The following is a 16,174-nucleotide window of genomic DNA, read 5'->3' as shown; positions in this document are numbered from 1 at the left end:
CATAACTTGAGAATTTACTATATAATAGGCACTGTGCTATCCTGTGAGGAAGCATTCTGTACTACCTCATTTTACATCAAAACTGAGGCTCAGAGAGGGTTTATCCTCATCACCAGTCATGCTTTGTGTGGCTTGCTTACAAATATCGGAAAGCCACTCAAGCCAAATGAGGTGGGAAGTAATCTGGCTTAACTGTTTCGGGCCTGGGATCTATAATCTGAATGCTTTGGGTTTGAGACACAGCTCTCATTCAACTATCTTGGGCAAGTTACTTACCTAAACTCCTCATACTTTGGTGTCCTCATATGTAAACTGAGGATAATACTACCAGTACTTACCTCGTAGGATTCGTGCGAGGATTAAATGAGCTGTACATGTAAAACACATGGAACATGCCTGGCACTCCATGATGGTGGTGGGGAGCTGCCGTGTGTAGGTCCCAGCCCTAACTTTACTGGACCTTGTAGTTCTGGTGTCCAACACCTGATTTATAATAATTTCTGTGTCTCTTAATCCAAATTCTAGAGCAAAAACACCTGGCTCACATTAGGTTAGGTTTTCACCCCAGTCCAGTCATCTGTGGGTAGGAAATAAACTCTCCTACATGCTACTTGAAAGTGGGGGAAGGACATGGGCTAGGCAGGTCGCCCAAGTAGGGCTATTTGACTGACACAAAGTAGAGCTTAAAATTGTTAGGTTGAAGTATTAAGGAAATGCCAATAATGGGGGGGAGGGGCTTTAAAACACATCAAATTTATGGTGAAATTGCAGATTATTTTTATTTCATCTTTCAAGTTTTAATAGTTTCCAAATGTTTTGAAATGAGTCAAAGTAATGTTATTTTTTTTTTTTAACTTGAAAAAAGAAAAATGTCATTCTTCTAAATTCACGTCTCTGGGTTTTAATAGTACCTTTTCTCTCAGGTTAATACTCAGAGCCTATGCAGTCATCTTATTTATTTTTCAGGTTACAGAATACCTGTATGCTAACAAAATGGCTTTCCGATACCCAGAACCTGAGGACAAGGCCAAATACATTAGAGAAAGAATATGGCGAAGTGAATATGATTCCCTGCTGCCAGATGTGTATGACTGGCCAGAATCTGCATTAAGCCCTCCCCTGATAACAGAATAGAGGCACACCCACTGAAAAATACTTTCCATGCTTCAGGGAACCCCCTCCTTTTTTCTTTTCTTTCTTTTTTTTTTTTTTTTTCAGAAAAAAGAGATAATGTTCTCAAATTTGTGGTATTTTCCTGTGTTTTATTCTCCCCCACTGCTTTGCTTGACTTTTTTTTTTTTTCATGAATCTGTACTTCCATAGAGGATCAATGTGTTGGCTACATTGTGAATGCCCACCAGTACCCCGCAATCAAATAACCATAATGCTTTTCTTCTGATTTGTAGCTCATACCACATCAAAGAGATGTTACAGATGTATTTGTAAATGTCTTTACTTGTGCTATTGTTCATGCTTGCCAAAGTATTTGCTATTTACTACTACAGTAATAATCTTCTCTCCCCAGCTCTTTTAGGGCTACTAAAATAGAAATTTACTTCTGTGGATATGAGTATAGAATTTTAAGAAGCCAAATTTAACCAGATTATAAGGACAAACTGTCAGTATCTAAAAGTTCTTTTATTTCAGCCTCATTTTATCTTCATGCTCTGAAATTCCTTTCCAGTTGATAAATATAGAGAAATGCGAAAAATCTACCCTGTTATTTATTTTCTGGACCTAAATTGAGGCTTAACTATAATATCATGAGAGAGAAATGGGAAGTACTGCTGTCTTTAGAGAAATAAACAAAATAGTCATTGTTTTCAACAGTGTATAAAAATCCTAGTGTAACTTTTTTATTTAATAAAGGTAATATCTTAAATTTAATTGCTTCAATTAATGCGAGTTTATTGTCCAACTAGAAATTTAGATTTGCTTATTATGAAAAACACCTATTTTCATTTTATTTATTTCTAGATGATTCAAAGGAGGGGATATAATATATAAATTATAACTGACATCATGTGACTTTTAACAAATTAGTCCTGTTTCACATCTGAATGAAGCATATTTAACTAGAGAGGCTATCCCCCCTATTCCAATAGTGGTGCTCTTTATTATTTGGATAATTTTGGAATGTCTTTATGATACATTCCTTTGAATACCATTAGTGACAACTCTTTCCACTGAAGATGAATTTAATTTTCTGAAACCACCAAATTTCATTTAGAGCTAAGTGGGGATGAATAAGGTAGGTGTGCAGAACAGGAAATGCCATTTTTTTTTTTTTAAAGATTTTATTTATTTATTTGAGAGAGAGAATGAGAGAGAGCACATGAGAGGGAGGAGGGTCAGAGGGAGAAGCAGACTCCCTGCCGAGCAGGGAGCCCGATGCGGGACTCAATCCCAGGACACTGGGATCATGACCTGAGCTGAAGGCAGTCGCTTAACCGACTGAGCCACCCAGGCGCCCAGGAAATGCCATTTTTAATCCCAGTAAAATGGGTAACAATTGGCCAGTGAGACCAGTTTTCTTTTTTTTTTTTAAGATTTTATTCATTTGAGACACAGAGAGCATGAACCAGGGGGAGAGGCAGAGGGAGAGGGAGAAGCAGGCTCCCCGCTGAGTCAGGAACCTGATATGGGGCTCGATCTCAGGACCCCGAGATCATGACCCAAGCCGAAGGCAGACGCCCAACCATCCGAGCCACCCAGGCGCCCCGAGACCAGTTTTCTTATGACTTACGTATCAGAGAGTTCTAAAGGAAAACCCAAAAGTATTTGGAAAGTTAGTAGTATTACTTGATATGTGCCTAACAGAATTGCTTTGAAGGAACAAAAACTTATTTTAAGTGCTTATTCTAGAAGATTAACTACAAAAAGTTATTCATAGCTACATGTAAGGGTGCACATTATTTGGTATTTCTCTCCACAGTCCTTGATATGTTAGATGTGATATTCTGTAGGGGAAAAAGGACATCATTTATATGTTCATATGTCCTTCTATGTATAGGTAGAGATTGATTCATACTAATTTTGAATATAATTTAACATTTTAAGAATGCTTGAAATGGCACTGCCATTTGGAGTATTTTAAAATGCAATTGATTAATCCATTTAACAGATGAGTAAAGTCAGAAGTCTGTTACATAAATCTGTTTTATAAAATAAGCAATCAGGTCACTATTTGTTTCTTTTAATTAAAAGTGAAAGGTTTATGTTTTTCATGTTACCTTTGTCAAAACAAAATCACCCCCAAAAATACTCTCTTGACTTGAGTTTAACATTACAAGTATAATAATTACAAATCCTGTTTTTTGCTTAGTGCTTACTGAAGGCAGGACCTTATGCTGAGTTAATGTAATTTTACTAAGATGTTTGCTTAGTAAATATGTCTGGTACAGTCTTTATGGAAATTATATTTTAAGGAAAAAAAGCCAACTGGCAAATAGCCTGCTTATTAAAATAAGACAGAAATCATATATTCATATATATATATATATAACCAGTAATAAACTGGTTGGTAAATAACACATGAGAATAGGTGGCTTTTAATGAATACATATTTATCTGGAGAAATAAGATATATTTACACATACTATATGAGATATATAATAAATAGAATATTTGTTAATATATATTATTATATATATAATGTATATTTATTAAAAGCCACCTATTCTCACATGCTATTTACCAACCAGTATTTCACCGAGCAAGTAACAACTATTGGATGTAAATCGAAGAAAAAATTTAAGAACACAGGCAGGAGCTACCAGCATGGTGGGAAGGGGTTGGAGGCATTATGGCATCAGATTGGAAAAGAAACAAACATTCAGATCTTCTACGGAAATTTTTACCAAGAAAGAAGGTAATTATTTTTAAAAACAGCAATGGAGAGAAATTTTCATTCTTTTGAATAGAGAAGAGATTCTGTAAGTTTAGTCTGTCAGAAATTACTTAGTAGGGGAAACTGAGAACACATGTCCTCATCTGGCACCAGCCCCCCTGGCGTGAAAGAGACTGGATGAGTTGTGGGGTAAGGTTTATTGACTTTAACATTTGGTAACATGTTAAAGATTTTGGTTAAAATCTTTTTTAAAGGATGGTTTCTTAACCAGGAAGTTGCTTCAGAATCACCCTGAAGCTTCTTTAAAATGCATATGCCTCTACCTCCTTCCAGGCCCCCTGGGCCCCCAGGGGCAGAGCGCTGGCAGGTGTATTTTCAGCAAGTTCTCAGGGGACTCTGACGCACACTTCCCCTGCCTCTCATTTGCTGCCTTAAAGTGGACATCCGAGGGGTGCCTGGGTGGCTCAGTTGGTTAAGCGACTGCCTTTGGCTCAGGTCATGATCCTGGAGTCCCGGGATCGAGTCCCGCATCGGGCTCCCTGCTCGGCAGGGAGCCTGCTTCTGCCTCTGACCCTCCCCCCTCTCATGTGCTCTCTCTCTCTCATTCTCTCTGTCTCAAATAAATAAATAAAATCTTTAAAAAAAAAAAAAAAAGTGGACATCCGAATCATCCGGAGAGCTGATTACTCCTCGCGATGTAGTGGGTCTGGGGTAGAGCCTGAGAGTCTGTATTTCTTACCAGCTCCCGGGTGGTGTCCAGGCTACTTGCACAGGGAAGGCATTGAGTACTGAGTGTGGTGTGCAGTTTGTCTAGTGCTCATATAGCATATACTTTATATGAAAAAGATAAATTATGTTCTTATATAGAATTGGTTTCATCTGTTTTTCTTATGTCTAGTTTTTATGGAATGTTTATAGGGACAAAAATACAGAACTTTTAAACAGATTGCTCTGAAAATACATGACTAGAATACTGTTCAGTTCTCAAGTAGAGTTTTTAAATTCACTTATTAAGTAAAACCTAGCAACCCGTTTTCATTTTTGAAAAGGTTCGCTGTCAAATGGATAATTGTTTCTTCTCTACTGGTTGTCTTTTAATATGACTTACCCTATCCTTTGTCTTTTCTTTCTCTAAAATTACCAGCTTCTGAAGAAATAAGATTCTACATTCTCCTTTGCAAAGGAGTTGCTAATGAATTAAGATCAAAGCATAATTATTGAGGGGTGTGGAGCATTATTTACTGCTTTCAGATAACTGAGAAGGCCCAAAGGGGTTAGGGGAGTGGGAAAGCCTTGCCTTCATCCAGATGTTCTGTAGCTTTTTTCCCAAGCCCATTCAGTATCCCTCAAAGAGAACTTTATATTCTTGAACAGTTCCAGGGTTCTGGTGGATTCACCAAAATGGAATCAGCTCTGCCGAGCATAAATAACACTTAAGAACATTCATGTAAACATCAAAGCTCTCTACTGGGATTCTATTTAAAGGAACTATTATAAATAATGAAATAGCACCAATATCATATTTCCATTCAAAACAAGACCACACATGTTCAGGTGCAGGCACATTGCTGACTTTATAGAAAACACAGATTTATTATCTACTTTGGTTCTCAATTGATGTGTGATTTGCACCTTAATGTGCACCTAAATACTAAAATGAAATAAATTCTCTCCAGCCAAGCTAAATAAAGTAACATTTAATATTTAAAATATTCAAGATAATTTGACTACAGAAAACTTCCCCCTCATCTGAAATGAGGTTGTTTTAATATTAGCAGAGAAAAAGCTCAATGCTTTGTTTCAAATTTTAATAAATTCAACAGGGCCTAATTAGGACATGACTCTTACTTATTGCATAATTATTGCCAGGGGCTTCTCAAGTAAACTGGTGATTAGATTTTAAAATAATAATTTTTTCCCTTTCTTGGAAAAGAAAAATTGTGCCTCTCAAAGAGAAAAGTAACATGATATGATATAATATGGAAATGTGTTCATAGTTTAGTTGTGTAAAGTATACAAATTAAGTCAGATGACTTTGGGTGGTTTGTATATTTATGTAACAGATTTTTACCAATAAACACTTTTTCATATTGCTATTTAATCTTGTTTTTTCCCAAATAAAAACTTACTTGCCACTTCTATCTTTGGGAAGTTATCCCTACATTCAGAACACTTTTTAAAGTTTTATGACAAAGGGAAAATTTGTGGGTATCTATTTCCCAGTTTTCAGTATGTCCTTTTGTGTCCTAGAAAAATTATTTTCCCTTTCCTAATTTTAAGTGTATATTCTAGTAAATTGATTCCTAGAGAATCATTGAGTTGTCACTAATATACTAGGTATGTACAGTTAGCAAATAATTCTAAAGTAAACTTTATGGATAGCACCAGGCCTTGTTCTGAGCATCTAATATGCATCAGCATAATTAATTCTCAAATCCCCTTCTGTCACTGCACCTGTTTTATGGAGAAGACCACAGGCACAGAGAGGTTAAATGCCTTGCCCAAGATCCCAGCTGGTGAGTAGCAAAGCCAGGGCTCACTTTAACCTCAGCCCCTCTCAAGGAAGAAGGGCCTCTGTGACAGGTGATTTTTTCTGGATCTTAAGAATTGTTATTTCAGATGAAAAGTCTTCACCTATTCTTATAAGATTAGGCTTAGGTCCTTTTTAATGTGTTTTAGCAGTTTGATTTTTACTTTGTTCCCATTTATAACTCAAATACAATATAAACCTATTTTATTCATTAGTCTTCAGCATTTTAAGTACTGGATTGTAAACATAAAAGATGTGGTTTTGAATTTGGTAAATTACACCAAAGATTCTCAATAGCCAGTTTATTAACATCTTTAGATTTAGTAATCTTTCCAGAACCACCAACTACTATCACTTCTGTGCAAACCAGTTTCAATAATGCTTATATATAGACTCTGCCAATGTCAATGTGAATTGTAAGATATATTTCCCTATCTTGACACAATGATATTCTGATACAATGATAGCTTTTGTATTATATGCATCCATATAACTTCTTCCATTAAAAAGTAAGAACAGTTGGGGTGCCTGGCTGGCTGCTGGTAGAGCATGCAACTTTTGATCTCGAATTGTGAGTTCAAGTCCCAAGCTGGGCATGGAGCTTACTTTTTTTTTAAAAAAAAGGTGAGAACAGTTAAAAAATATAAAATGTGTGTGTGGAATAAGGAATTTCTGAGACCTATTCTAGCTATTTGACAAAGAAACATTTTTGCCTAATGTTTTATTATACTTTGCCTAATGACCTTTAAAATTTAACTGAAATTAAAACCATATTTCTGCATTTGATATTGTGTTCCTTTTGATAACATCCCAAGCATTAAGTATTAACTTCGAGGAAACCACACATTGCAAAAGTCACTGCTTAGCCTTTCTCACCTGTGCATTTAAAAGGATGGAATAAACAGACTTGTGATAATTGCTTATGGGAATACCAGTTTGGGGGGGCGGGGAGTGCCTTGCATAGAATGTATTATACCAGATCAGCTTATTACAGATGGTTCCAGGAATCCATCTAAATGCTCCATAATCATGTGAATTGTTTTTTCTCTTTTGTGATATATAAATTGTAACAAGATATGTATATTTTCTTAGTAAAATTTCCCATGCATAAAAATTGTGTTATGACCTTGTTTTTAGAGGCTGCTGTATAGAGGGCACTTTTTTTTTTTTTTAAAGGGTACAGACCGGACATTTCTTTTTTTTTTTATTTGAGAGAGAAGGAATGAGAGAGAACACATGAGAGGGGGTAGGGTCAGAGGGCAAAGCAGACTCCCCACCAAGCAGGGAGCCCGATGCGGGACTCGATCCAGGGACTCGATCCAGGGACTCGATCCAGGGACTCGATCCAGGGACTCCAGGATCATGACCTGAGCCGAAGGCAGCCGCTCAACCAACTGAGCCACCCAGGCGCCCCTAGAGGGCACTTTTAAAATTCAGTATTACCTCAATCCTTAAAGCAGCGTCCCCTCCCCAGAGCACCTGCTCCCTTGGAAGCGCTCTGTGGTTAGACTGAGATTCACCCGTGGAGCAGTACTCATGCTCATCATCTTTTCCTTTCCTTTTGTTCAGCTTCCTACTTTATTTCTCTCCTTTAGTTTAGTCATAGCAGTGAAGGAACTATTCCTCACCCCTTCTCCCCCACCACATACACATTCCAAGACCGGAATGTTAGAACACGAAGTCAGGAAAGAGTGTATGTTGATAAAATGGTGTAACAGCTAATACCTACTGAGTGCTTGCTTCAAGCCAGGCACTGTTCTAAGGACCTGATACCTATTTACTCATTTCACCTTCACAACAACTTTCTGAGGTGTAGGTGCTAAGATTTGCCCCGTTTTGCAGAGTGCGAGGTGCAGAACACCTCAGTCATGTAACTGCCAAAAAACAGCGAAGCCAGGATTCAGACTTCTTGCATCTGGCGCTGCATAAACTACCCTCCACCTACACTGAGCGCAGCCCATGCAGCAGAACGTGGTTGCTGCCTATCTCACTCAGTCACAATCACTAAGGTCAAGAAAAGCTGTCATGCTCCCGGCATTAAGGGCATCCAGTGACTCTGACACCTTCCCTGCCTCGGACCTCGGACATCCTCCTGCATCCCCACTTGCGACAGACAGTCTAATATAAACCTATTTTATTCATTAGTCTTCAGCATTTTAAGTACTGGATTGTAAACATAAAAGATGTGGCTTCCTGTTTCACAGAAAAATAGAAGAGTCAGAAGAGCATGTCCTCAAGCTCCCGTTTCCCCATCTCCCCAGGTTCCTTGAGAAGGTGAGAAAGTGAGAGGCAGCCGCTAGGGAAGCTGGCCTGATACGATCAGCTGGCCTTGCTGGGGCTAGGAAGTCACGCTGGCCTTGGTGCTCTCCTGTGGAATTGAAACCATCTCCCAGAGCATCAGCATCTGACAGGGCCGCTCTGAACACCAGTGTTTCCTCCGCAAGCCTTCTCTTCGAGTCTCCCAGGTCACATGAATGTCTCCAGTCAGAAGCTGTGCAGTTATCCTTGCCTCCATTTCCTTCTCTCACACCTCACATCACATCCATCAGCAATTCTTGTGGGCTCTCTCTTCAAATATATTCAGAACGTGACCACTTCTTTTTTTTTTTTAAGATTTTATTTATTTTGACAGAGAGAGAGAGAGAGAGACAGCGAGAGAGGGAACACAAGCAGGGGGATTGGGAGAGGGAGAAGCAGACTCCCCGCGGAGCAAGGAGCCAGATGCAGGGCTTGATCCCAGGACCCCGGGATCATGACCTGAGCTGAAGGCAGACGCTTAACGACTGAGCCACCCAGGCACCCCAGAACGTGACCACTTCTTAACATCTCCTCTGCTGACTCCCTAGACCTAGCCACAATCATGGTCACCCGTGTGACAGCAATGCCTTCCTCACTGGTTCCCCGCCCACCGCCGCCCCCCACCCCCACCCCCGGCCACCTACAGTCTATTCTCAGCAGAGAAGCCAGAGTGATCCTTTTTGGAGCAAGTCACTCCTCTGTTCAAAACCCTAACTGGCTAAGCCAATGTCCTTATAGTGCCTCAAAAGCCCCTACGTGATCACCCACCACCGCCACCACTTCCTTCTCTGACTTCATCTGCTACTCTCCCTGCTCTCTTGCTCTATTTCAGCCCTACTTGTCTTGAGCATCCCAGGCAAACTCCAGACAGAGCTTGGCATTTGCGGCACCCCCTGCAGGGACATTCCCAGTATCTCTGCTGCTTGCTTCTTCACCTTCTTTCGGTCTTTGCTCGGATGTCACTTCTCAGTGAGGTTTTCTCTAACTCACCCTTTTAAAGTTTGCAACCCAAACTCCCCAGCCTTCTCTCTCTTCTCCCTATTTTTCTCCATTGAACTTATCACCTCCCCACTATGCATAGTGTTACAGGGAATAGAATGTGCTCCTTTCCTCTGTGGAAGCCAAAGCTAGTCGGGGGGAGAGCTTCCAACTCCCTACTTCGTGGCTGCCAAAAACAGTGGCAAGTATCACGTGGTGGTTCATCAATGGTGGTGCCCCACAAAGATACAGAGGCAAGACTTGGCTGTGCTACCTCCATTAGTTCACGTTTTCTCTCAGTTCTGTGGTCTCTCTAATCTCCTTTCAATCTGCAATTTAAATTAGCCCAAATTGATTTTTATGCTTATAACCGAGAATTCTGATTGACATTGAATTAAGATGTCAGCTACTTATAAGTATGTAAATATTAGCCCGTCCAACAATACTTTGAGCAAATCAAGGGCTGGGTCATGTTTTTTGTTTATTTTGTATAGTCTCAAAATCTCTTCCTCACCCAGTTCAGGGCTCTTTCTCTATGTAGGTTTAAGCAGTGATTGATTTCAAATAATTGAATGATCAACAAAAAAGTTTCTGAATATAATTTGAATGAGAAAAATAAAGTCATGGAGTCTGCCGTGTTATCACTTTGTTGGCTCTGAAACTTACCCACCACTTTTACTAATTTGTGATTAGAGTCATTATCCTTCCCCCTTAATTCCAGGTCAGTTACAATTGTAGATGTAATTATAGGTCGGTTCGTTTACTGATTTGAGAAGACCACTATTATATCTAGGTTACCTCTAAGCAGAGAATGGGAGAGAAAAGAGAAGCCAGCTTTATATTATATTATTAGATGTGCTAGGTATCACTTTGGAATGACTCATGTTTGAATAACACTTTACAAACCATTTTCAACAAACACCATTTAGTCTTTATAATGAAAGTTTGAGGCAAGAAGAGCAATTATTATCCTCATTTCACCAAGGGAAAAACAGAGCCTCAGGAAAGTTAAATAACCTAACCAAGTTCACCCAAATACGAAGGGGCAAAATCAAGACTCAAACTGTCTTTTGTAAAAAGACAAATGACAAATTTGGAAAATATTTACACCTTACATCACAGTTAAAGAGTTATTATCCCTAATATGTAGAAAACACCTAAGAATTCATAAGAAAAAGATCACTATTACAATAAAAAACTGGGCAAGAGGTATGCACAAAAATTTCACAGAAAAAAAGTCAAATGACCCTTAAACTTAGGAACAGATACTCAACATAGCTCACTTATGAAAGATAAATGCAAGTTTAAACTCCACTAAAATGTTAGATTGGCAAAAATCCCAAAGTTAGACAACATAAATGGTAGTGAGGCTCTGAGGAAAAAGGTCCTCTGGTAAGTTGCTAATGAAAGGCAGAATGAGGGGCGCCTGGGTGGCTCAGTCGGTTAAGCATCTGCCTTCGGCTCAGGTCATGATCTCAGGGTCCTGGGATCGAGCCCCGCATTGGGCTCCTGGCTTGGCAGGGAGTCTGCTTCTCCCTCTCCCTCTGCCTGCCGCTCCCCCTGCTTGTGCACTCACTCTCTCTCACTCTCTGTCAAATAAATAAATAAAATCTTAAAAAGAAAAAAAAAGAAAAGAAAGCAAAATGACATAACCCCCAGAGCAGTATTTTTAGCATTCTCTAGCAAAATTATACATATATTTATTGGTTGAGTCATCAATCCCACTTGTAGGAATCTATGCCAAAGATATACTTGCAAAAATAAAAAATAACTTATGCAGGAGGTTATTTGTTACCACATTATTATAGCAAAAGACTGTAAACAACCCAGAGGACTGACTGAATAAACTATGGTATAAATCATTCAGTATCAGATAGCTGTGAAAAGGAAGGAGGAAGAAATTTGTATGCTAATACATGTTATGGTAGCCAAGGAGATGTGCTGCTTGGAACTTCCTCCCAAAAATAACTTGTTGCAAGGAGTGCACCTTTACTGATGCTTTTTGCTTTTTCATGTGTATTTAAATTACCATCTGAGGATCACTTGCTTTCAGCTTGGAGAACTTCCTTTAGTATTTTTTATAAAGCAGGTCTACTAGCAACAGATTCTTTCAGTTTTGCTTATTTGGGGATGTTTTTATTTCACCTTCATTACTGAAAAATAGCTTTGATGGAAATAAGATTCTTGGTTGACAGGTTTTTCCTTTGAGCACTGTAAGTATATTATACCAAAGCCTTCTGGCTTCCATTGTTTCTTTTTTAATCATTTCAGGTTTGTTTTTTTTTTTTATTACTTTCAGAGATAGAATTTAGTGATTCATCAGTTGCAAATAACACCCATTACAACAAGTGCCCTCTCTAATGCCCATCACCCAATTATCCCTCCCCCCACCACCTCCCCTCCAGCATCCCTCAGTTTGTTTCCTAGAGTTCAGTGTCTCTTATGGTCTGTCTCCCTCTCAATTTCCATGTTATTTTATTTTTCCTTCCCTTCCTCTATGTTCATCTGTTTTGTTTCTTAAATTCCACATGAGTGAAATCATATGGTATTTGTCTTTCTCTGACTGACTTATTTCGCTTAGCATAATACCCTCTAGTTTCATCCACATCTTTGCAAATGGCAAAATTTCATTCTTTTTGATGGCTGGGTAATATTGCATTCTATATATACACCACCTCTTTATCCATTTGTCTGTTGATGGACATCTGGGCTCTTTCCATAGTTTGGCTCTTGTGGACATTGGTGCTATAAACATTGGGGTGCAGGTGCCCCTTTGGATCACTACATTTGTAGCTTTGGGGTAAATACCCAGTAGTGCAACTGCTAAGTCATAGGGTAGCTCTATTTTCAACCTTTTGAGGAACCTCCTGTTTTCCAGAGTGGCTGCACCAGCTTGCATTCCCACCAACAGTGTAAGAGGGTTCCCCTTTCTCTGCATCCTCGCCAACATCTATCATTTCCTGACTTGTTAATTTTAGCTATTCTGACTGGTGTGAGGTGGTATCTCATTTTGGTCTTGATTTGTATTTCCCTTATGACTAGTGATGTTGAGCATTTTTTCATGTGTCTGTTAGCCATTTGTACGTCTTCTTTGGAGAAGTGTCTGTTCATGTCTTCTAGCCATTTCTTGACTGGATTTTTTGTTTTTGGGGGTGTTGAACTTGATAAGCTCTTTATAGATTTTGGATACTAGCCCATTATCTGATAAGACATTTGCAAATATCTTCTCCCATTCCATAGGTTGCCTTTTGGTTTTGTTGACTGTTTCCTTTGCTGTGCAAAAGCTTTTTATCTTGATGAAGTTCCAATAGTTCATGTTTGCCTTTGGAGACATGTCTAGCAAGAAGTTGCTGTGGCTGAGGTCAAAGAGGTTGCTGCCTGTGTTCTCCTCTAGGATTTTGATGAATTTCTCTCATTTAGGTGTTTCATCTATTTTGAGTTTATTTTTGTGTATGGTGTAAGAAAGTGGTCCAGTTTCATTCTTCTGCATGTGGCTGTCCAATTTTCCCAACATCATTTGTTGAAGAGACTGTCTTTTTTCTATTGGATATTCTTTCCTGCTTTGTCGAAGATTAGTTGACAATAGAATTGAGGGTCCATTTCTGGGTTCTCTATTCTGTTCCATTGATCTATGCGTCTGTTTTTGTGCCAGTACCATACTGTCTTGATGACTACAGCTTTGTAATACAGCTTGAAGTCTGGAATTGTGACGCCTTTAGCTTTGGTTTTCTTTTTCAACATTACTTTGGCTATCTGGGGTCTCTTCTGGTTCCATACAAATTTTAGAATTGTTTGTTCCAGCTCTATGAAAAATGTTGATGGTATTTTGATAGGGATTGCATTGAATGTGTAGATTGCTTTGGGTGGCATAGAAATTTTAACAATATTTATTCTTCCAATCCATGAGCATGGAATGTTTTTCCATTTCTTTGTGTCTTCCTCAATTTCTTTCACGAGTGTTCTATAGTTTTCAGAGTTCAGATCTTTACCTCTTTGGTTAGGTTTATTCCTGGGGATCTTATGGTTTTGGGTGCAATTGTAAATGGGATTGATTCCTTGATTTCTCTTCCTTCTGCCTCATTGTTAGTGTAGAGAAACGCAACTGACTTCTATGCATTGATTTTATATCCTGCAGCCTTGCTGAATTCCCCTATCAGTTCTAGCAATTTTGGGGTGGAGTCTTTTGGGTTTTCTACATAGAGTAGCATGTTGTCTATGAAGAGTGAAAGTTTGACTTCTTCTTTGCCGATTTGGATGCCTTTTATTTCTTTTTGTTGTCTGATTGCTGAGTCTAGGACTTCCAGTACTATGTTGAACAACAGTGGTGACAGTGGACATCCCTGTTGTGTTCCTGACCTTAGGAGAAAAGCTCTCAATTTTTTCCCTGTTGAGGATGATGTTCGCTGTGGTTTTTTCATATATGGTTTATTATGATATTGAAGTATGTTCCTTCTATCCCTACAATGTAGAGAGTTTTTATCAAGAAGGGATGCTATCAGTGTGCCTGGGTGGCTCAGTTGGTTAAGCGTCTGCCTTTGGCTCCGGTCATGATCACAGGGTCCTGCTCAGCAGGAAGTCTTCTTCACCCTCTCCTTCTGCCCTTCCCCCCTGCTTGTGCTCTCTCTCTCTCTCAGATAAATAAATAAAATAAATAAATAAATAAATAAATATTTTTTTCAAGAAAGGATGCTGTATTTTGTCAAACACCTTTTCTGCCTTGATTGAGAGGATCATATGGTTCTTGTCTTTTCTTTTATTAATGTGGTGTATCACATTGATTGATTTGTAGATGTTAAACCACCCTTGTGGGCTTCCATTGTTTCTGCTGAGAAGTCAGCTGTTAATCTCATTGAGGTTCCCTTATAATTTAGTTCTTTTTCTCTTCTGTTCAAGCTTTTCTCCTTGTCTTTGCTTTCAGCACTTTTACTATGATATGTCTCTGGATTTTCTGTGATCATCCTGCTTGGAGTTTGTTGAGCTTTCTGGATGTGAAGATTTATCACTTTTTCGTTAAATTTGTTAAGTTTTTAGCCATTATTTCTTTGAATATTTTTTTCTGCTGCTTTTCCCCAGTTCTTCTGGTACTCCTATTATATGCATGTTGGTGTGTTTAATGGTGGCACATATTTCTCTGAGATTCTACTCATTTTTCTTAATTTTTTTGCCTCTGATCTTTGGGTTGCATAATTTTTGTCAATATAGCTTCCAATTTGCTAGTTCTTTCTTCTCTGTAAATTCAAATCTACTGTTGAACACCTCTACTGAATTTTTCATTTCAGTTACTGAACTTTCAACTCCAGAATTTCCATTTGGTTCTTTTTTATTATCACTTCTATCTCTTTATTGATATGTTTTATTTAATGTGACATTGTCATCATATCTTCCTTTGCTTCTTTAATCATGATTTCTTTTAGTTCTTCTAACATATGGCTACTTGGAAAGCTTTGTCTAACCAATACATCTTAGTCACTCTCACAGACAGTTTCTGTTGCCCACTTTTTCTCTTTTTAAGGGTCACAGTTTCCTTTTTCTTTATATTTCTTCCTTTTTTTTGGTTGGAAACTGCACATTTTAGATAATATATTGTAGTAACTACAAGTACTGCCCACCACCACTTCTGAAACTTGTTATTGTTATTTGCTTTTCCATGTGTTTAGTGATTGCTGGATTATTTTACTGGAGCCTATCCCCCACACCTCAACCCCATCTGCCTACAGAGTTAACCCTCTGATATTCCCCCTTATGAGACACAGCCCTGGCAGGGCTCTCATCTCTTTCCCCAACTGTATTGATCTATTAAGTTCCTCTGATGACCAGCTGATTGCTCTATTGTTTTCAACAATGTCCAGGGCATAAATCCCTCCACAGACTAAAGCAATCCAATTTGAGTCCCTGTGTAGGGATAGTTTCTCCAGTCATTGTTTGAATTTTTCTCAACCTCGGGTAAGCTCCTTCTATTTGTCTTGTGCCCACTGCCCCTTCTTAGGAAAACTAGCTGTTGACAATTTAGCCTGTATGTCTAATGATTCTACCAATCTCCCTTTCACTATCATCTCCATTCATTTTAAGAGTGCCCTTAAGCTTGAGGTCTCCACAGTCTATTGCAAGGGAAGCCAACATGTTGGAAGAGATTAAAAGGTACATTTTCAGTCTGCTTCTGCCCCCAGGCAAAATCTCTGAGCCAACGCTGTGGAGCTGGAGACAATAGCAAGCTACTTATTTAGTGACACCACCAATTTAGGAGCTGGGCACTTGACGAGTGGGGCAGAGACCTCAGGTCTTCTTGGCTGGCCTCTCCCTGCATGGAACCACCACTTTAGGAGCCAGGGCAAGGCAATCAGGGCCCTAGTATTCTCGCTAGGCCATGCTTAAACTAAAGCCTCCATCCCACTTCTTAGCAACACTTGTCTGGAATTTAGCCTCACCAGCCAGTAGCTGGGGGCAGCATGAGAAACACTGTTGTGCTAGCCCTTGCTAGAAGATAGCTCTCTGACTGTGAGCTGGGAGGAGAGGGAGAC

At 39.0% G+C, this 16,174-nt stretch overlaps 1 protein-coding gene across 3 annotated transcripts in view; it reads left to right on the top strand.

The window, feature by feature from the left end:
- The window catches only part of ME2 (malic enzyme 2), a 74,582-nt gene that overhangs the window by 55,413 nt on the left and 2,995 nt on the right, over positions 1-16,174 (top strand). For 2 of the 3 annotated variants that reach the window (XM_064577584.1, XM_045886692.3), the window contains exon 16: positions 967-1,887. The exons of the other annotated variant lie outside the window; for it this stretch is intronic. In XM_064577584.1, the coding sequence (XP_064433654.1) occupies positions 967-1,134 (168 nt within the window). In that variant the 3' untranslated portion in view covers positions 1,135-1,887. Of the gene's footprint in view, positions 1-966; positions 1,888-16,174 lie in introns of those variants that run through there. 3 annotated transcript variants of the gene reach the window in all.

The sequence above is a fragment of the Mirounga angustirostris genome, unplaced genomic scaffold, assembly GCF_029215605.1.
Source record: "Mirounga angustirostris isolate CCGP_5_RB_7025 unplaced genomic scaffold, mMirAng1.0.hap1 SCAF_14, whole genome shotgun sequence".
In the NCBI taxonomy this organism is placed as follows: domain Eukaryota; kingdom Metazoa; phylum Chordata; class Mammalia; order Carnivora; family Phocidae; genus Mirounga; species Mirounga angustirostris.
This window is presented reverse-complemented; position numbering and strand designations above follow the sequence as displayed.